The 22,394-nt window shown below is 35.0% G+C and overlaps 1 protein-coding gene across 1 annotated transcript; it reads left to right on the top strand.

Annotated features, from left to right (window-relative positions):
- The first annotated feature begins 17,451 nt into the window (after nt 1-17,451).
- LOC142975945 (toll-like receptor 7) lies at nt 17,452-21,803 on the top strand. Its single transcript, XM_076119108.1, has one exon. The coding sequence runs from the start codon at nt 17,661-17,663 to the stop codon at nt 21,513-21,515; it is 3,855 nt and encodes a 1,284-aa protein (XP_075975223.1). The 5' UTR covers nt 17,452-17,660; the 3' UTR covers nt 21,516-21,803.
- The last annotated feature ends 591 nt before the right edge of the window (nt 21,804-22,394 follow it).

The raw sequence follows: 22,394 nt of genomic DNA, 5'->3' as shown, positions 1-22,394 counted from the left end.
TTAATACAAAAGATTCGTTTACATTCCGGGAATTGGTTTTAATAAATAATTTTATCTATACAAGGAAAATAAAACGACCATCTTTTTAAAACATACTTTCACAAAGAAAACTTCTAGTAAAATATCGCTGAAATTTATTTTTGCAATAATAGAAGCTAATTATATTTAATTTTCACTGAATCATTTTCTGCCTTATAATCAAATAGCACTCACAAAACTAATTCCTGATAGCCACAAACACCATGCTTCGAGTATGGTACAAGTTATGTCACACACAAATTGCTTTCGACTCTATATTAGTATTTTCTATTTTTCTGCAATAAAGAATTATCAGTGGGCTTTCTTAATCACTTTTTATTTCATTACAATTTTTATAGCTTTTCCTTAAGACCATAATAATAAATAATTACAGTATAATATTAAATGTACAAGTCGCGATAGTTTAAAAGTATGTCTTATAAGAAGTAGATAAGCTCAATATTATTTAAATTTCTTTTCAATTCTTGGCCTTGAAAACCTTTGAATTATATTGAGGAAAACATAATAGAAACAATGACAAATCAAGCAACTAATCAATATCATATTAAAGAGAGACCATAAACATACATTCCCACCACAACGCCATCTGAAATGAACGCAATACTTTGCAGAGCCTATCTCCTATCTCTTGATATTCAATTTCCCAATAACCTTATCAAGGAAATCGATTCTCTTCTCCCCTCAAAAACAAGAAAATCGCTCCTTCCCTAACTTGTACCGAAACCGTAATGAGATTTCCCGTCGCCTCTGCTGTTCCTGCATTTGATACACCTGTTATAAGCATCTATAAAAGTGTAATAACACTAATGGCATTTGCATGTCTTTATTTAATTAGGTCATAAAATTGTTTAGCTCTGCTAATTTAATGTAGAAAATAATTTTATTGATATCACTGAAATCACCAAGCTGATCCTGCTGAAAACTGTTTTGGTTGTATATTATATAGGTATATACTACAACACAAAAATGTTATCTGTAATTATTTGTCAATAAGAGAAATTAAAAGAAAAGTTTAGCGACAATTAAAAAAAAATGGCTACCATTTTCGTAAAATGTCGCAATTTAATATATGTATACATTATATCAGATTGTAAATATTGTATTGAGAATAATGATAATGTTTTTATTTGAAACTTAATAATGTAAATACAACGTTTCTTTATAGCAATAACTTGAAATGTGTAGTGATTGACGGTCGTTTTCGTCTTAGTCGTTTGACGTCATAGTTTCAGTTCATTGCCTCTGAATAAGGAGACGATTTTCTTTAGCAGCTATGATGAATGACTGTATTTGTTTCTTCTCTCTTCATTATGTGCAATGAACTTGTCAAAATGATATTCTAAATGAGGTGTACATCAGAAACTTTGTAAATAATATTAATGCCATAGTGGGCGGAGGCGAGTACAGCATAATTTTGGAGAAATGCTACACCATTTGAAACATACCTTCCGAGACAATGACACTTAACAATATGATAAAATAAAACCCAGAGAGGGGGAGGGAGGGGTAAAAGACTTTGCAGCGCAATGACGTGAAGCAACATGATATTGAATTTTTATAGTATAGTATACATTTTATCTATAGGAAATGTATGAGAAACAAAGAGCCCAATAGTAATTAAACAAGAAATTTACATTAACAAGTACTTTTAACTGCTACTGCGGCCGTCAAAGCCTCTGTCATAACTCTTGAATATTTATTAATATGCACTCACTATTATTATTTGTTGCCGTCACAGCTTTTACATTTGCTTTTGCTGTACAAGAATCGTAAAATATTTATAACTTTTTCCTATGCAACCGATCACGCAATACATTAAAATTCAATTCCAGTGTGAATTATGTACAAAAGAGAGATTTTATATGAGTCGTAAAAATTGCTGGGTATCCAGTCGTTTGTGCATATCGCATTCAGGGACACGCAATCAATCAAACTTATTAGCAATTGTTGACGGCAGTAGTAGGGCTTGACTAAATTATATCCTATTTTATATTCAGTAAGGCTTGCTGCATACAAAAATTCGATGAACAGAAAATATATTTCTGCTCATTTTTTCTTATACCAGCAAAAAACATGCAAACGAAAGTAATATAAGCCAACAAATATAACACGACAAACATAACAGATTGGAGGTAGTAAAACTTCGAAACTACTGAATCAATTCAATTACCTACGTCCAAAGCAGTACAAAACGATTTTCCTTTACGTTTTTTGTTAAAACATGGTAATGTTAAACAGGTTATAAAAGAAGAAAATTGTTTGCAGAGTCAAAAACACAAGCATTTGTCTACAACAACTCAAAAGTAGACTAACTATTACGTTGGAAAGCCTCTGCAACACCAATTTGCATAAAGCTCCGTGGTTGAATACCCAGTATTCCCGGTCAATATCTTCAGTGTATCCAACACTTTGCTCAAAGTGCCAATACTCATAACACTTATTGGTATTCATAAACGCTAGAAGGCTCGAGGCTTTAAACTGTAGATCAATATGCCGAAGCCGGTAAGCTGCCTGTACCACGCCGGCCGAATCCTTTGTGCTTCAGATTACGTTATTTAGGCAACCATTGACATGTAAATTCCTCTAGGCTATTAAATTTGCATTCTAATTAAAACAAGACACCCGGTATTGGCTTATTTTGTAAATACTGGCTGCTTGTAAATACTTAACTAAGTATTGTATACTTAAAGTTTGTCTAGTCAAGGCTTCTGCTTGAATCTAAATAGAACGAATTAATTAGAATTGTTTTCAGTTTGGAACGCAAGAAAAACTCTTTTTGTGTCGCATGGGAGTTTTGTATTACCATGCTTATTAGAATGAAGTTATTTAAATGAATCTTTTGCATAATTTACTTTGTATTTATTATGTCATGCAACATTTGTTTAAGACTTACATAAGGTCTGACAATATTTTAATTGTTTTCGACACGTTTTTTCCATTCAATGTATGCTTAATTTGCCATTAAGTAAAAGTAAAAAATACGTATTACTTATAAGCAAACATCGTTAGAAAACTACACTAAACTTCGTACGAAAGCCAAAGCGGTAGAACCGCACGTCAAGTTGACAAGAATAACAAGCTAACGACAGTTCACGGAGCACGCCTTCTTTCCATTACATGATTCTGATCCATACGAGACTTCTAACAATAGTACTACCAGTAAGGTAACACGAAAATACATTAATACATGTTATTAGACGTTCGTGGTGTAGTGGATAAGGGATATTATTATTTGCGAGGGTGGGACGTAGGTTCGATTTCCATAGGATGTAAATATTTTGTGTCGTCCACATTATGGTACATGTTTCGGGTCTTTCGAATTTGTGCATGTTAGTTACATGCATGATTAAGTGTTTGTAAAAGCCGATGAGAAAAAATAATATGTACTCAGTGAGATTTCAGTTCAAATAAATGAAGGAAAACATAAATGATGTCGTACAATAGTACATGTTACCAGTTGCATAACGACCCGTATGAGAGAGGTCAAGCATTTGCCACGTATCGAGTACAATTTCAACTCCGGACTGCTACCGGGAATGTCGTGACAAACTTGATAACTTTTCCCTGACCTGGAAATAGTACCCTATCTCGCAAACTCTCCAGGTATTCTAACAAAATGTTACATAATACACTATCTCCCAACATCGACTTCCAACTGTTGTACCACGAAGCAGGCCAATTTCTCAAGAGTTTTCATTGAAAAATGCTACCTAGAAAACTTAGGCGCTGACCTATTTCTTTGTACTCTTAGCAGCATACCAAAGTTTCCGAGATTTATTTTATACCAGCAGGATTAGCTGCGGCTTTCCGCCGAGCGCAGAGGTTTATTATTTAAAACCCAATAAAATATTTTTGAACAACGTGCGACAATGAATTGTTTTGTTTTATAAGTGCTAAACCGCGGCAAATAATTTTATTCCCGCTGACCGGTCCCGTGGCGAGACCCAACGCGTGATAATGCATTATTTATACGCCCTAAGACGACCAAAACGAATGCAGATACTAACGAAAAATAAGATACGGAGGCACAGTCGCCTTTTGTCTCAACGACAAACGTGCCTTGTGAATAAATAACACAAATAAAAATCCTATAAATATTGAACAACAGTATATTTCACACTTTACCGAGAGCCACGGTAACTGAGATATATTATGACATGGTTTTATGTCGATGCCGGTTTTTTGGGTGGTTCATGTTTTCACGAATCTTTGTTTGTAAACGAAGCGGGACAATGCGTGTGTTTTTTATTAATATTTTTTACAATGTAGGTCTGTATACTTTAAACATCCAAGTTTGGTGATACTCGCAAAAACCTTCTGGGAGGTACGTATAAAATCGAAATAACGTCTGGTTACAATGCTGTACATTGGTGATTACTTTTTTCTTGATCAGAAAACGATTGTTTGAGTTTTTTCGGATACGAAATACGCAATTTAAAAACGTCTTTTTTGGGCAGCCTGGTAATCTCGTATGATGGTTTGGACAGTAAAAAGGTGGAAAGTAAATGGGAATAAAAAGTGACGTCATAGTTAGAGGCTTGTTTGAGTGGATTTGTTTAGTTTTCGATCAATATTTCATCGTCAGAGGCAGCAAGTCACCACGCAACGTCAGTGCTGGGATACGCGAATAAGGAAATGCATGGAGACGACATCACATTCAACTTTGTTATGTCTTAAAGAGTACAGTATAATTTATCATAGAAGCTATGATTACATATACTAGTGGTTTTTCTGGGTATTTTGTCAATATTGATCATTCGAGATTTTATCGCCTAATCAAAAACCAGGTTAGTGACCAGATCTAACCTTTGTGTTGAATAGTCACATACACTCGGACCATAGAGACAGTGTAAGTAATAGTAGTTCTAAAAATACGTTCCACTTTGCTTTCCTTATTACAAATAACCTGTAGTTAAACTAACAACTCGTACAGAATGCTCGAGACATCCGTTTGTAATTACATTTAAACGTCGTGAAAATAGAACCATTATCTTTAATTTCTATTGATGACGTACTTGAACAACTTGTGAGGAATTAGATTGATTGTGGATAATATTTTGTTCTACTTATAACCCTGTTACCTACATTGAAAACTAAATTCGATTTCCAACTACTACATCCACTATTCAAAGCTATCAAAGAACTATCGAAAAATTTTTCGTCTGAAAATCAGATCAACGCCTCTAACGATTCTGCAGTATATTTTAAATGTCAAACTCTTGATACTCACATATAGAATACGGAAAACACTAATTATGTCGTTCATTATACATCATTATCCACGTTAAGAAAAATACCAAATAAGTGAAACTCAAAAAACACCTCGTAGATATGCTACGTACGTAAAGTTTTGTAAGTATCGCAAATAACAATATAAATAAAGCTCGGTGCCAACGATAGAAAAGTCAAAAACACTCCAATGTTTTTCTATTTCCCATAGCAATATGAATAGTAAATATACAGAGTGTAAAACTGCCGGCGCGCAATACCGTTTATAAAGCGTTAATATATAAATCAAAACGTTGTTCACGGTTGCGACGATATGGAACAACGAACGTTTACATTTTGCAGTTTGTATGTTTTCGCTTTTAGGAAAATTCTTTTAGAATTTATCGTGACGTGTGATCGGGGGAAGAGTGAATTTGTTAAAAATAGTGGTTGTTTACGCTTCGAAATAAACTATGAGTTTAGAAGTTTGTTTTATTTTATATGCTTTTACATAATAATAGCTTAGAGATGAAGTCATCTGAAGTTAAAAAATATATGAAAATCTTACACTAGGAAAAGTTAAAGTTTAAATATATTATTGGTGCTCAACGAATTATGTAAAAAGATAAATGTAGCTGGGCCATTATTGAATCAATTCATACATGAGACCTGTAGCGATTATTTCGATTTAATATTCCGTGAAAAGTGAGGGAAATATTTGTTGAATGTTTTTTTTTGCTCAGTTTATTTACGACATGGCTCAATTTTAATAAAATTTATATTTTAAATATAATTCTAAAGTGCTCATATAGTAACTGTTAATTATATTATGCCTAATTTTAACACATATTAATCATAGTGAAAACTAATAAAATAATAATGAATTTATATTAACGTGAACATGAAACACTGATTAGGGTTTTAGTTTAATTAAATTACGAGTAGAATTTGATATTAAAATTAATTTGGTCGTTTTGAGGTCATTGCCGTATTATCTATGTATTGATCAAAGAGGTTATGTAATACGCTTGTGGTTGCCCTTGAAAGGGTGAACTGGTATGGAAACTTTCGCTGCGAGGGTAATGTCTATAATATTATTATATCTAGATTTGGATTTCTATCTAAGCGTTTTGACTATCATATGTTATATAACTGAAACGGTTTTTGCTGTTGTGTGCAAATTTTGTCAAGATATTTTAGTCTGAACGCATACTTTAGTTCTATAAAATAATTATCATATTAATTGTTTGTTCCTTCTTAAACCACATGACTATTGATAAAAACAAAATCTTGTCAATTAACAACGACTTTCATTAATAGACTCAAAGAAAGAAAAATATTGTCATCTTTATATGGGCTATAACCCTCACTTGCCCAGCTTAAACTCAAGGCTCAATTCCTCCTCCGTTCTTGTGGAAACCCTAGCCCAGCAGTGGGTAGTGATTGAGAAAAAAAACTATAGTGCAAATTTGAAGCAGCAATAAATCTCAACAAACGATGACCAGGACAGAGCGAAGTGGAGAAGAAAGACCAGGAAGGCTGACCCCACTACCATATGGGATTCATAGCATGGAAAAGAGAATAAATCTCAACAAATGTATTCACGAAACCAATACATTGTATAATTACAAACTAAACTAAGTACTATAAACCAAATAACCGTCAAACAACCACCAATTCGCGAACTAAGTAATCAAATTGAGCATAATACTGCCTATTCGGCATAACATTATAACCAAATTAAGTTTGCATTTCCATAAATTACCATCCAGTATAATATACAGTCAATTGGAAATTGCGTATCGATTTTACAAATGCAAATGTAAGTTTGCTTGTAATTAAACTGTTTAAATTGGCAATATTACTGTTGATATTAAGAATAAACAATATTTATTGAGAGCTGATATACTATTTGTCTGGATTGTAAGATTTATGTTGTATTTATAGCTTATGTAGAGATACTCTTTAATGTGTAAAAGTGGCCGTGGTAAATGTATGGAATAGGTAACAAAAAGTCACATATAAACACGTTAATAACATTAAATGTACCATTAACCAATAAGTGAAAAAAAAACTACATAAGAATCTACGTCTAAATTCAGCATTCAGTTCTGTGAAAGCAGTAAAATAACATCAAATACAACTGTAGGTAGTAAAACTCTAAGCAGTTCATATTGAATGTGTCAGAGCTCAATCGTGGAGTAAACCCCAGTCCTTTACAACGATATCCTAGCGCATATCCAGACGGAAATTACTCACACAGCCTCCATTATACCGAAGTCATTTGCACGACTTAGGGTGTTAGCCAACTAGGTCTGTTCGCGTCCGACAAATAAACTTAAATCCCCCAATTCAGCCTAACCCTCCACATACCCACGAATTTACAAGTTACCCTTAATTTCTGATATCGTGGGTACTACGGACCCGCGTTTTGAGAATTACTGGTATAATCTACGCACGATTGGCCATTATCTCGGTATCCAGTTCTTGCTACAATTGGAGTTTTTGATCCTGCCATAAACCGGGTGTGGACTTAGTTGTTAATTAAGGCCTTAGAAAGGACGCCACCTTTGTTATGTGAATCGATAGTACTTCGTTACAATGCTTACATTGTTCGTGTTTTGTCCGGGCTTGTCATAAAATTGTAATGTTATTGATTCCGACGGGGTTTCGTGGATCCAATCTAAAAGTTTAGTTTGGGAAGGAAATAAATGCATTAAACATGGTTTTTATGTGTTAGCTTTATCCTATATCGAATCAAATTGGCTAGCATTTCATAAATTAAAAATTGAATGCTTCCCTAAATAGTCAACAGCTTTTGACCGTCGGCCTCTTCAATTAGAGCCTCACAAATAGAATCTGAATTTAACGATGAGCTGAATGGATAAAATATCCGATAAAATGGTGAATGAATGGCTCTAGTCAGAATTAGAATAGCGAAAAAATACGAATAGACGAAAATATTTCAATAAACCATTACTATTCATAACTACGAAAATCAGGCGGATTTTTAATAAAGATGAACAAATAGGAAAAGAAAAGAATTGGTTATTAGACCATCAGATGTGCCCATTTATTGGATTAAAAATAAAGTAAGCTAGTTTTCGGTTACGTTATGTATTGAGAGCAGCCCAACTAATTAAAGATTTGAATACAAATTTAAACAAACTCATAATAAAAAGCATGATATCAAAATAATATTCACAACATTTCAACTAAATCCAACATCAGAAATTGCCCAAACAGTTCAGACGTAAATCTCTCCATTCAGTCGTCATTCAGCGGCCAGATTCTATTCACAACACTAAAACGCTGCATTCGAACGTTGAAACTCAAACAGGGGTCCTAGAGAGCTCCTAGACCTGTTTACTTTGCAGTCCATTACCATAATTAAGTACAAACAACGTTGCAGCGGTGACAACTCAAACATTGGGGGTATCGGTGAAAATTGTACGCAAATAATATCTATCTGATACAGCGTTTGCTTACTGACAACTTTGGAATGTGCGGGAGTAAAATGACGCTTTATCAAGGTGGAGTCTCAATTTATTATTGGCTGCAGCTAAAGAGAAGAACCAATTTCAATTATGTAATAGTACCTCACTTATATTAAATTCATAGGAAATTGTTCGATGCTCCATTGAAAAATAGGACACAAATGACAACATAATACGGAATGCGACAGGAATTGAAGAGGTTTTTTGTAAATACTACCATCAAAAACATTCTGTAAAAACCTCAAGTCTCGCCGTAAAAAGTTGTGAGATCTATATAATACCAAGTCGATTAATCTATTTAGTCTCTACTTAAAGGACCTTTTGTCTTAAGTTATTACGTATGTTATTATCATGCCAATTAAAAAAAATACCTTTAAAACAAATAGACCGACCTGGCCATCGCATGATTTAATTATTAGTATGTATCACACTAATCAGCACGACGAGAAGTTAATGCTCCTGAAAAGTTAATGGCGAATTTGTGTTTTCTTGCGATGACCAAGTCGATCTATTTGTTTTAAAGGTATTTTTTTTAATTGGCATGATAATAACATACGTAATAACTTAAGACAGAAGGTCCTTTAAGTAGAGACTAAATAGATTAATCGACTTGGTATTATATCGATCTCACAACTTTTTACGGCGAGACTTGAGGTTTTTACAGAATGTTTTTGATGGCATCTCACTTCTTTTTGTAGAGCGAACATAAGTCCAATTTGTATAGAAAGACGTTTTTTTTTTCATAAATCAACATATTTTCCTATGGGAATGTTGTTCAGTTTCATGGGCTAAACACCCTTACACACCCTATACCCCCTCCCGTTATGCCTTATATAGTAGGTACCTATTTACACCTATTTATTTTATTTTCTACAGTAATAATAATTCATTAACTGCAAATGTAACCTTGTAATCTTATACATTTATATGGAATTACAAAGTTATTGTTGCAGTTGATGTATTTAGAAAACTGGACCGAAATTAGAAAATATTACATTTTTCCCATGATTAAGACACTAAACCCTATTTGTATTCTAAATTTTAAGCTTCTAAGTCTGCTAGAAGTACCTTAGACTTTTGATGATCGGTGAGTCAGTGAGTCAGTGAATCAGTGAGTGACAAAATTCAAAATTTTAACAAGTTGTCATTCTTAAACCACTCGTTCAAATTGACTGAAATTTTAAATATACCGTGTTTATACAATGACATATTAGTTGCTGAAAATCCAGGCTTCTTGTTTTATCCACAACGAAATTATAGGGGTGTCAAAAATAGCCCGAATTGCTTCGAGAAAAGGATGTTACGGCCGTGCCGCTTTTTTTTTGCTCGACTTGCGGGGGCACTTCCGTGCCCCCAGATAAGAAGCAACTTTGTAGAAACTAATGGTAATTTTATTTCATTTCTTTCAACATTTTCCTGTTGTTATTGTGTCAACTGAAACATCTGAAAACGAAAATACATAAATAATACTTAGTCTCCAACACCAACGCTTAAAGAAGAATCCAATGAATTTAAATGTTAAGCAATATATTTTTTTCCTCCTATGATTGTGTATTACAAATTCGATTACCCTAATATTATGTTATGATGTATTTTTAATCAACAACCTGCCAGTCTTACGTGAAAAGGGCACATACAAAGGGCATGAGGGCACGAACTATATTGTAATAATTACTTGTTCTAATTACGTAGCCGTTTAAATTTGAATAAATATGTATCAAGTTTATCTTGTAGAAAATATTTTAGCCTAAAGGGTTTAGGTTTAGTTAAAAATGCGGACAAAAATATTTTTTCTTTTTGCTGCTGACTTGCTTCATTTATTTTGATTTAATCTTTAATTAGCTGTCCAGTTTTAAATTCTCTGCTGTTTGAATTGTTTGCTCAGACAAACATTTAACAAAAAAATATGTTTAATATTGTCTCTCTAAAGAATACCTTTTCATTTATAATTTTACTCTTTTTAATTTTACAACACTTATAGTCTGTTACTTAATAAAATATTATTTGGCTTTACTTAACTTTGAGTTCAATATTCCGCTTTTTAAAGTTATTATTATGTTTCTACGTAAGAGTTCTTCTTGAAGGCATGAAAAGCACTGTATGATAGACTCAAAATTTAACCGTTTCCTCCTTTCACGTGAAGATCCAGTAGAACGAACGGTGATGCGTAAAGCTTACTTTTTCGCCTTTTATAATACCTAAAACGCATAGCAGCATTTTAGCCGCCTTATTACCATCATCGTAATGAGGAAATAAATTAAGTCAGTAAATAAAACGGCGGTATCGAATGTGATGTTATTAATGTTCCACCAAGTTTTAATGAACGTAGAACGGGATCGGTTAAATACCAGTCAATATTTATATTCGATCTAACGTCTCCTCTCCGAAGTTAGAAGTCACCGTGTGTTTGTGTTACTTTAATTATTTTAATAACTGTATCTGATGAATATTGTATTTTTGCTAGAAATTAATATTACATGTAATTTTTTGTCATCGGCTTTTACGCTAGTAAATAGTTTTTTAATAACTAACTTGTAAACTTTCGCGTTTAATGATTATTTTGATGAATTTGTTCTGGATGATGGTATTTAAAACTAGGTGAATATTTTTTGTTTTTGACGAATTTGGCGCAATTGATATGATATTTCATCACAAAGTGACAGCATTTCATTATATGATTCCTTAATTTAAAAGTGGCTTTATCAGGTTTACAATCGAGTGTTCACTAGTTCAAACTGTTCCAATAAAGAGAACTAACAATAGCTAAGCTGACCCTTTCTAGCTTACATTAGCTTTAAGAGTTAACGAGACTGCTTGCACAGCACAAACCTTAAAAATAATATATAATTCTTATCTATGACAGTATCGACTATTGCCAACTATCTAGATATCGACGAATGAATTTCTATGAAAAACTAAGTTAAGTCCATGCGTTTTTACTAGAACTACTAATTCGTTTTATTAATTGTGTCAGACGCTTGTTGCTCCCACACCAAGTACTAGAGTAGCACTTAAAGTAACTTAAACTTGGCGCTGCATCTTACAAATCATTCCAAACCTACGTCCAAGTCATCAAAATCATGAATACAAACGAAAATGAGAACAACATTCCAGCAAGAACGTAACAGAACCGAATCTCGCAGGTACATATCGATCGTACGTCATTGCTGTCCCACTGAACCGATTCTGTTTAATCAACGCCCCCGGATTGGAACTATTGGAACTATTCGAAGTGATTGAAGCGAGAACCCCGACTGACGAGCAATCTTCAACTAATATCCTTCGCGAGAACTCAATTACAATACGCTAGCGCCTTTAATTTCCTCATGTAGGGAGCGCACCTTACTGCTTTAAACAATGCCTGTTACTATGTGTTGTCGAAGCCTTCTCACTTTAAACAGTATGCAAGCTTGTGGCTATATTCTTCTGCCGATTTTTTCGTACGACCCAAACTCATAGTTGTTCTTGCAACTTATGAATTAAGTTAAGTTTTGAATTCAGTCCAAAAATGACAGATTAATGTTATTTGGGTGAAAATACTTGAAAAAAAATTGTTGTAGGAGTTTCAAGTGCAACAAATATGATTTATTCGCAACTAATTGAACTCTTTTTAAACATGAAATAGACGGAATAATAACAGCATAAGGTTTTGGTAGCAGACGAATTCACATTCAAAAGTTAGGTATAATTAAAATGATAAGAGTCTACTCCTACATTTACAAGTAACATTAATACAATCTAAACAAAAATCTCAAATACAAATCTACCCTATTACTAAACTCATTTCACACAATCTATTGAATAAACAGTCTAAAAAATAATAGGTGCTAGAGCACACAAAGCACTATCTACATCAAGTCTGAACTACTCTGAACCTATTAACAATGGAACATTTATCGTTATCTCTGAATCTAGAATAGATTTCGACTCTAAATATCAATGCTTTTGTCTGTTTTAGTGTTGTCGATAACTGTTTGCCTTGAGCTGGATTGCAAAGCCGTTTTTTTGTTAGATAAAATTTTTGAACACTTTTATATGTGATTAAATTGGAATTGTAGCTTTAGTTAGGTGTGTATCCAGACAATATTAATAATACCTTATCTTATCTATGTAAGGTGTCCTCGCAAAACCTCGGTTTGCTTGATGTTTAGGCCAGTTTAAACCGTCATGAAAAACACGGTTGATCATATTCTATGGTTGCTTTAAATTACAAAATAATTATTTAAAAAAATACTGTATACTATAATTCGTTTTTTATTGTTGTAATAAGCGTAGATTATTCTAAAACACCTAAAGCCGTAAGATACTGTGTTCAAAATATTATAAATTAGTATTCAGAATCAGTCGAGACGGCGTTAATAGTCTTACAAGGAAAAACTAAACCAATAAGAACAAAAATCTTATCTCATAACAAAATCTAACCAACTTTCCTCACTAACACACACATTTCAATAAACCAACTGTATCAAAGCCGATCGTGTGATTTGAATATAACACGGCATAGGCCGTTGTCGCGGCGCCGAATGGTATTGTATCGACAATAGGCCTCAGGTGGCGATTAGAACGGATCTCGGGCTAGATACCACGCAACTGTATCCAAGTACAATACTATTTAACTTTGGATAGTACAGGATTCAAGTTAGATTGCTCTCTATATGTGTATGAAGATGCAAACAGTGGAACCGGTTGGAAATTGGACACAATTCGATTTGCGACTGATATTGGTTTCGTGGTTTTGATTGTTTATGATTTACGATGTTGAGGGTTGGATAATACAGGGGAAGGTGTTGGATAGCCTTGTTGCCAGATAGAAGAAACAGAAAATTAATAAAAATATCGATGTTATTGATGAGCATTTTTTCTCAGTCACCATGACGATAATCTTATTATCCATAGAGTCACAATAATCTTCAACATTTTTGTAATCAGATTAATTTCATGCTACTGACAGATAAATAAATTTATCATTCAGTAGCGTAATTTTAATTTAGCGTAAGTTTTTACTATCGAGCAATGAGAGTTTGACTTTTACTTTAAAATTAGTTCCTATGACACCCGCTAGGGGCGCTGATGAGGTTTTCGTAAAAATTGATACATAGCTAACCGGCATCGTACTCATATAGTACTATGCCTTGATAACGTACATAAATACATATTATATTCTAAGTACATAATAGTAACTACTACAGAGCTCCCTAATGACTGTATTCTGATTGAGAAATACTCGTGGCTCGCTCGATTGATTGTAAGCACTGATTAAACCGGTGTAATGTTCTACAATGTTAAGTACTATGTTATGGCTATATTGTAATTAATGCTAGAATTAGCTTTAATGTTATTTTGCGAAGGCTTAATGTCTATAGTATACCTACTATATGGCCTGTAATAAAATACTTATATAAAAGTATTCTCAAGATAATAAAAGCTTTAAAAAACAGAGCATTCTTCCAAAAAATTTGACCTAAGGTAACATAACGAAATTGATCAATACTTACGACCGAAAACTTAAAAAATAATTCGCTACGTTTTTCATCAAAGCATATGACATGGTTCCTCTGTCTATAAAGTATTCGGTCTATCTTTTCTCAATAACATCTTTTACAACCATTGTACAACATACAGCAGAAATATTAGATACTTTACACTCAGATAACGTCCTCTAATGCACAGAATATCGGCAGCATATTTTCAAAACACGATCACAGATAGAACAAAACTCCGCTCCGAGGCTCGAATAATGTGCATTTTAATTACACTTCCATGCTTCTGAATTATGCAAAGAGAAGTCGTTATTCTTAATGGTACGGATAAAATCCTAAACGATTATATATTTTGCTATTGTGCGTCTTCTGATGTAAGATAGCGATGTAAAGTTGTTCAGCTTTATTTAATTGATCGCATTAAAGTACTTTGGTTGCGTTTTCATTGCGATAATGCAGTATAAGTCTGAGGTATAAGACATTTATCAAGGGTTAAAGAAGATAAATGAATATGTAATTATATGTAAATCTATGCCTTGGAAAATATATTTTACAATAGCGAAGACTTTAAAAAAAAATCTAACTAAGAATTTACAAAGGGTAATAAAATCTAACATTCAAAGTTATAAAATAAATACAAAAGTGTTAGAGCCAAAAGTAGTCGTAACAACAATTCGGATCGCGAGAACATCAAAACAAATCTTTAACGGAAAACAAAATGCCATCAAAAACATTCTGTAAAAACCTCAAGTCTCGCCGTAAAAAGTTGTGAGATCAATATAATACCAAGTCGATTAATCTATTTAGTCTCTACTTAAAGGACCTTCTGTCTTAAGTTATTACGTATGTTATTATCATTCCAATTTTTAAAAAAATACCTCTAAAACAAATAGACCGACCTGGTCATCGCATGATTTGATTAGTTAATGCTTCTGAAATGTTAATGGCGAATTTGTGTTTTCTTGCGATGACCAAGTCGATCTATTTGTTTTAAAGGTATTTTTTTAAAAATTGGCATGATAATAACATACGTAATAACTTAAGACAGAAGGTCCTTTAAGTAGAGACTAAATAGATTAATCGACTTGGTATTATATTGATCTCACAACTTTTTACGGCGAGACTTGAGGTTTTTACAGAATGTTTTTGATGGCATCTCACTTCTTTTTGTAGAGCGAACATAAGTCCAATTTGTATGGAAAGACGCTTTTTTCATAATTCAACATATTTTCCTATGGGAATGTTGTTCAGTTTCATGGGCTAAACACTCTTACCCACCCTATACCCCCTCCCGTTATGCCTCATATAGTAGGTACCTATTTACACCTATTTATTTTATTAGTAATAATAATTCATTAACTGCAAATGTAACCTTGTAATCTTATACATTCATATGGGATTACAAAGTTATTGTTGCAGTTGGTGTATTAAGAAAACTGGACCGAAATTAGAAAATATTAAATTTTTCCCATGATTAAGACACTAAACCCTATTTGTATTCTAAATTTTAAGCTTCTAAATCTGCTAAAAGTACCTTAGACTTTTGATGATCGGTGAGTCAGTGAGTCAGTGAATCAGTGAGTGACAAAATTCAAAATTTTAACAAGTTGTCATTCTTAAACTACTAGTTCAAATTGACTGAAATTTTAAATATACCGTGTTTATACAATGACTGATTAGTTGCTGAAAATCCAGGCTTCTTGTTTTATCCACAACGAAATTATAGGGGTGTCAAAAATAGCCCGAATTGCTTCGAGAAAAGGATGTTACGGCCGTGCCGCTTTTTTTTTGCTCGACTTGCGGGGGCACTTCCGTGCCCCCAGATATTTCCTCGAAAACAAAACAAAAGAAAAGTTTTAAAAACGACACCGATCCAAATAATAGGACGAGATAATACGCGGGTCGCGTTAGTGAAACGTCATCGGCAGTCACGGCACGTCCTCTACCAGCCGGTGACACAGCCTCCAGATATAGAGAAAAAAATAATACACGAACAACTTTCACAAAAGTGGGCGAAGTCATTTATCAAGCTAGCGCTAAGAACTCTCGACAGGGAGAACTTTTGATACAGGATACGCTGGCGCTAGACATTAATAATAAGGATATCGTAGTACTCGGAGTGTTTTTAGGATGTCTTCAACGTGTTTTATCACTTAAGCTCGAAAACTTTCCTCTTAACGTCACGGAGTTTTTGCTCCGCTGTCGTGTCAACCGCGACCTAGATAAGGGAGCTTGTAGTTTTTCTTTGATGCATCTCGAATGCTCGGTGTTTTAAGAAAACGCTTTTAGTATGATATTATGTTCTCAGTCAACAATTTTCCTGGTCTTTATTTCTAAAAGTTTGTTCAACTACTCCAAGATTTAACATTCTTACCCATTACGAAGTAACTTCATAATAGTATCAAAGCTAATATATCGGGAACAAACAACTTTGGTATCTTTATTCCCGGCGCCTGCCTCCAAACTCGGGCCGTATTCTGTACGTAACTAACTTCCAGTTAGACCCGTAAACGACTTTACGTGTCGAACAAGGAAATCAAATTATCAACTCCTACCAACTTCGCACCTCTTCCAATCCGTACGAGATACCGGAATTTGTTACCCGAAAACGGTCGCCCTTCACTATTTGAAAATTCTATACGTTTCCTTAGACAAAAATATGTGTAGGGGCACGCGACGCCAAACAAGCTTTATTGGGTATCTTCACCAAAGTATGCGAGTTGGGAATTCAATAAGTGACAGCAAAAGGAATTAAGGGTGCCCGCGGTAACGCAACCTGCACTTTGTATCCAATTGTCACTTTGATGTTACTTTTATCCGTAATCGTTTCTAGAGATTTTTTCAATTACAATTCAGAAATTAGGACAAATTACCATATCAATCAGTCATCAATAATAATTCAGAATCCATAAAGATAAAAAAGTTAAGCTTCGGCACGGACCCCGTAGATTTCTTTCATAAAGCATTCAATAGCACATCGGTCATTCAAAGAAAGACACGAGTCTGCATCTATTACCATAATTTCTCAGACGTAGCGCAGGTTTCCTTTTTTAACCCGATGCGGTGGCTCGATTAAGAAAACATTACATAATTGTGCGAGAGCTGTCGGGAGCGCAAGTGGCGCCATGCGAGGGAACGTGTAACTATGTGGGGGCGGCGAGGGTGCGCGGGGGGAGCGCACAGAGGGGCGGCTATGAACGCCACCACTCTCGCCGAACTGACGGACCGATAGCTTCGTCAGTCGCTCACGAACCACGATGAGGTCGGCACGCGTCCGCGTCGCCTCTGACACCGAACGTACGTGCGCCGCGACGTAAACATTACCCTGTGAAGTGACACATAAATAATGTCTCTATAAAATTATATGAACTCAAACTCAGTGAACGTTTCCAGTTACCGTTTCTATCAAATCGGTATAGACAAATGTGTGTAGAAAATGTTTCAATTGCTGACTCTTTTGTTAGTGACTTTGGGTGTTAATGCGGCTTATGCTCCAAGAGGTGTGGATAACTGCAGCCGCTTGTCTAAAGGTGATGAGGACACCTTGTGCCGGGTGCGAACACTTGACGCCGATGGATCCAGTTTAACATCTGCACCCTCGGAGAACACTAAGCGGCTCTCCGTGGAATGCAATCAGCTGCTTCTTTTCGAAAGTTATCTCGAAGCGAACTATTTCCAAAGATTTTCATCGCTCTCCGAATTAACACTACAGAACTGCAAACTTTTGAGAATACCCGGCAACGCGTTCGAAGGCTTACGCGAACTGAAAAAGTTGTCGATAAGATCTAAAAACTACGACTGGAGTCCGAACAAGAACTTAGAACTCTCTCTTGGAACTTTCAACGGTTTGCGGGAATTGCAAACACTCGACCTAGGTGAAAATAATTTGAAAGCGATACCCCAGGATGTATTCTGCCCGTTGGACAATTTGCAAGTGCTGAATGTTACTCACAATAGGATCAAAAGTGTCGATCGTCTCGGATTTGGTAAAAGCTGCGGATCCGGCCTGCGGAGTCTAGATTTAAGCCACAATGAGCTCAAGTCTCTCTCCGAGGAGTCGGAAATCACCGGATTAAAACGGCTTCAAGAGCTAAGACTCCAACATAATAATATCACAGATATTTCAGGTGAAACATTTAACGGGCTTATTTCGCTCCGAATATTAAATATTTCCTATAATAACCTTCAGTTTATACCAGAGGGTACGTTTGCGAGCACGAAGGAGTTGCGAGAGGTATATTTGAATAATAACTTGTTATTTGAACTAGCCAGAGGCGTGTTCCACCGATTAGAACAGTTGCTTGTCTTAGATTTATCGAATAATCAGCTCTCGAGCGCTCACATAGACGGTGGAACATTTGTCGGCCTTATACGCTTAGTCATTCTGAATTTATCCAATAACGCCTTGACGAGGATAGACGGGAAGACGTTCAAGGATTTATTCTTTCTTCAGATATTAGATTTAAGGAACAACTCTATAGGATACATTGACGAGAATACTTTCCTTCCATTGTATAATTTGCATACATTGAATTTAGCTGAAAACCGCTTGCATACAATAGATGAGTTCCTATTCAACGGATTGTTTGTACTTAGTAAATTAAATTTGAATAATAACTTACTAGTAAATATAGATCAAAAGGCATTTAAAAATTGTTCCGACCTAAAAGAATTAGATTTAAGTTCGAACCAGTTAACGGACGTGCCATCTGCCATATGGGAGTTATCTTTATTAAAGACGTTGGATCTCGGCGAGAATCAAATATCAGATATCAAGAACGGCTCCTTTAAGAACTTAGATCAATTAACCGGTTTAAGATTAATCGACAATCAAATCGGAAACCTCAGTGTTGGTATGTTTGCTGAATTGCCAAGCTTACAAGTATTAAATTTAGCCAAAAATAAAGTTCAAGCTGTAGAGAGAGGCACTTTTGTAAATAATAAGCAGTTAGAAGCGATTAGGCTAGATGGAAATTTCATATCAGACATCAATGGAGTTTTTGCATCCTTGCTCAGTCTGTTATGGCTCAACCTATCGGATAATCATTTAGTTTGGTTCGATTACGCTTTCATACCTAGCAATCTAAAATGGCTGGACGTGCACGGAAATTTCATTGAACACTTAGGAAATTATTATAAGCTCCAAGATGAAATCCACATAAAAACTTTAGATGTAAGCCATAATCGTATCGTAGACATTTCGCCGCTAGCTATTCCGAACAGCGTGGAGTTACTGTTCATAAACAATAACCACATAAACAGTATTCAAGTGAACACGTTTATGGAGAAACGTAATCTTACCCGAGTTGATATTTACGCAAATGAGATATCTCATTTAGATATCAACAGCCTCCGGTTGTCCCCGGTCCCCTTGAACAAGTCGTTGCCTGAGTTCTACATCGGAGGAAATCCGTTTAACTGTGATTGCTCCATGGAATGGTTGCCTTTGATAAACAATATGACTGCGATGAGACAGCATCCAAGGATAATGGATCTTGAGAACGTATTGTGCAAAATGACACACACTAGAGGCGTAACACATATACCATTAAGCAATTTGAAGTCTACGGATTTCTTGTGTACTTACGAGACGCATTGTTTCACATTGTGCCGCTGCTGCGATTACGTAGCATGTGATTGCCAAATGACGTGCCCGAATAATTGTTCCTGTTATCACGATCCAACTTGGAACAAGAACGTGGTCGATTGTTCGAGCCAACGTGCAATCAACATACCGGAGAAAATACCCATGGACGCAACTGAAGTATACTTAGACGGCAATGACTTCAAGGAATTGCAAAATTACGCATTTATAGGCCGAAAAAATATGCGATCCTTGTATGTTAATTCGAGTCAAGTAGAGACTATTCAAAATAGAACGTTCGCCGGCTTATCCTCTCTCATTACGCTGCATCTCGGTAACAATAAACTAAAGCATTTAAACGGCTACGAGTTCGAACATCTGACGCAGCTTAACGAGCTTTTCTTACAAGACAATTTTATCAGCCATATAGCAAACTCGACGTTTCTAACTTTAAATTCATTAAAAATATTAAGACTAGACGGCAATAGATTAGTAGATTTTAACGTATGGAGTTTAAACATAAATAGGAATCTCAACGCGCTATCTTTAGGTAACAACATGTGGTCGTGTAAATGCAGATATTTACAGAAATTCACTTCGTACATATCGGATAACGTTGCTAAAATTGTTGATATTACGGACGTATGGTGTTGGAACACTGACCCTAAATCGACGCAAAAGAAAGAACTCAATTTGAATGGCACGATTTGTAGTGACTATTACGCCGGAGATTCTGTTATAGATAACATGTTGGTCTCAAATTACATGCCCATGATGGTGACTACGCTCTCCGGATTCATGTTGATTATGCTAGTCATCCTTGTGATTTTCTTATTCAGAGACACGATTCGCATATGGCTTTATACAAGCTGCGGTATAAGATTGTTCCCATTCACTGGAGCGTACGACGACACTGATAAATTATACGATGCTTATGTTTGCTACAGCCCAAAGGATGATGATTTTGTTATTCAAACGTTGGCCGCTGAATTGGAAAATGGAAGCCCCTCGTATCATCTTTGTTTACACTACAGAGATATACCGCAACATAATGTGGCATATATGCAGTGTACGCTCCCACTCCCCGAAGCCGCGGAAGCGTCTAAACGAATTATAATCGTGCTCACAAGAAACTTCATAGAAACGGAATGGTCACGTTTCGAATTTCGACAAGCATTGTATGAGATCTTAAAACCGCGAATTTATACATTGGTAATCATTGAAGAAAGCTCGGTATTACCCGAAGCCGAATGCGATCCCGATTTGAGGCCATATTTGAAAACGAGTTCAAGGATAAGATGGGGTCAAAACAAATTCTGGGAAAAGTTGCGATATGCAATGCCGGATCAGAAATATAAATCTAAATCGTCTACTTACAGAAACAATATCAATTCCTATACGATGAGAAGTGGTATGCAAAATGGGACGATGCGGTCGTTTTCGTTCACAGAGAAAATGAGAGGGTCGGCAGATGGCGTGAGTACTACGCCAGAATTTGTTGAGAATCGTCAACAGCACGTTCAAACTGGTTCGTACGGTCCTGACGGCAGGCCTCCTTCAGATCACATATATTCCTCTATAGATTCAGATTATTCCTCGTTAGAACTAGGTGCAAACAATCCGAACAGAAGACGAGAGTTCAGGCACTGGCCACCGCCGCCGCCTCTAATAGATACTCAGTCTTCAGGTCAGGCCTATCTTGTCTAGTCTATGCGCTTCTCATTAAAACTCATGTAAAATCTTTTAGTCAAAGCTTCATGTGAATATTGTATTAATCGCAACGCGCGCTTTACCAAATAATTAAGATTTTAATCTATTTTTGTAATTTCTCGCCGTTACAAAGGGCGTTTCGTAATGTTGGTGTAAATACATTCTATAAGACTGCTGTAGAAATTATTATGTGAATTTGTATATAGATTGTAAATAAATGTCCATATAAGTCACGAGTATACTATTTATGTATTTTAATAAAGCCATTGTGATAATTTTGCTATACAACTTTTTTTTATTTTCAACCCTTTGTTTAGAGAGATTTCTACAAAATATAATTGAGTTTCACAAACAATGAATGATCTCTTCGCAATACTCATCTGTGTGAGAACAGAATTTAGTTAACAGAATGGTATGAACAAATTGACAATAACATTTTTTTTTATCAAACCTAAATACAGGAGAATTCATTAGAGACAAACATTTGAAATCATCATTATTACACTGATAATTTTAATTTAATTTGGTAGAGATAAAATAAAAAACACACCCTCTATCATTAAATTCACGCCAACCTACACTTAAAAATAAGTAAGCTCGTACCCAAATATTAAAATTTTGGGCATATTTCCAAAAAAACAATGGACTAACTGGCGCCAAGAGATCACGGCCGCGTACCTGCAACCAAATCTGACAAAGCTGAGGGTACGTGACAAGAATCCTGCGGTCACCCCACGACCATATCATAATCGCAGAGATTCACCTGCTGAATTCTAAAACCTTCCCGTACAACCTCAAAGAAACTTCGTCCTTCACAATAATCTGATTAATTATAATTTTCATGAAAAACACATTTTTTATGAAATAACATTTTTG

The sequence above is a fragment of the Anticarsia gemmatalis genome, chromosome 10 (genome assembly GCF_050436995.1).
Source record: "Anticarsia gemmatalis isolate Benzon Research Colony breed Stoneville strain chromosome 10, ilAntGemm2 primary, whole genome shotgun sequence".
Lineage (NCBI taxonomy): Eukaryota > Metazoa > Arthropoda > Insecta > Lepidoptera > Erebidae > Anticarsia > Anticarsia gemmatalis.
The sequence above is the reverse complement of the archived record's forward strand: the minus strand, read 5'-3'. Positions and strand labels throughout refer to the sequence as shown.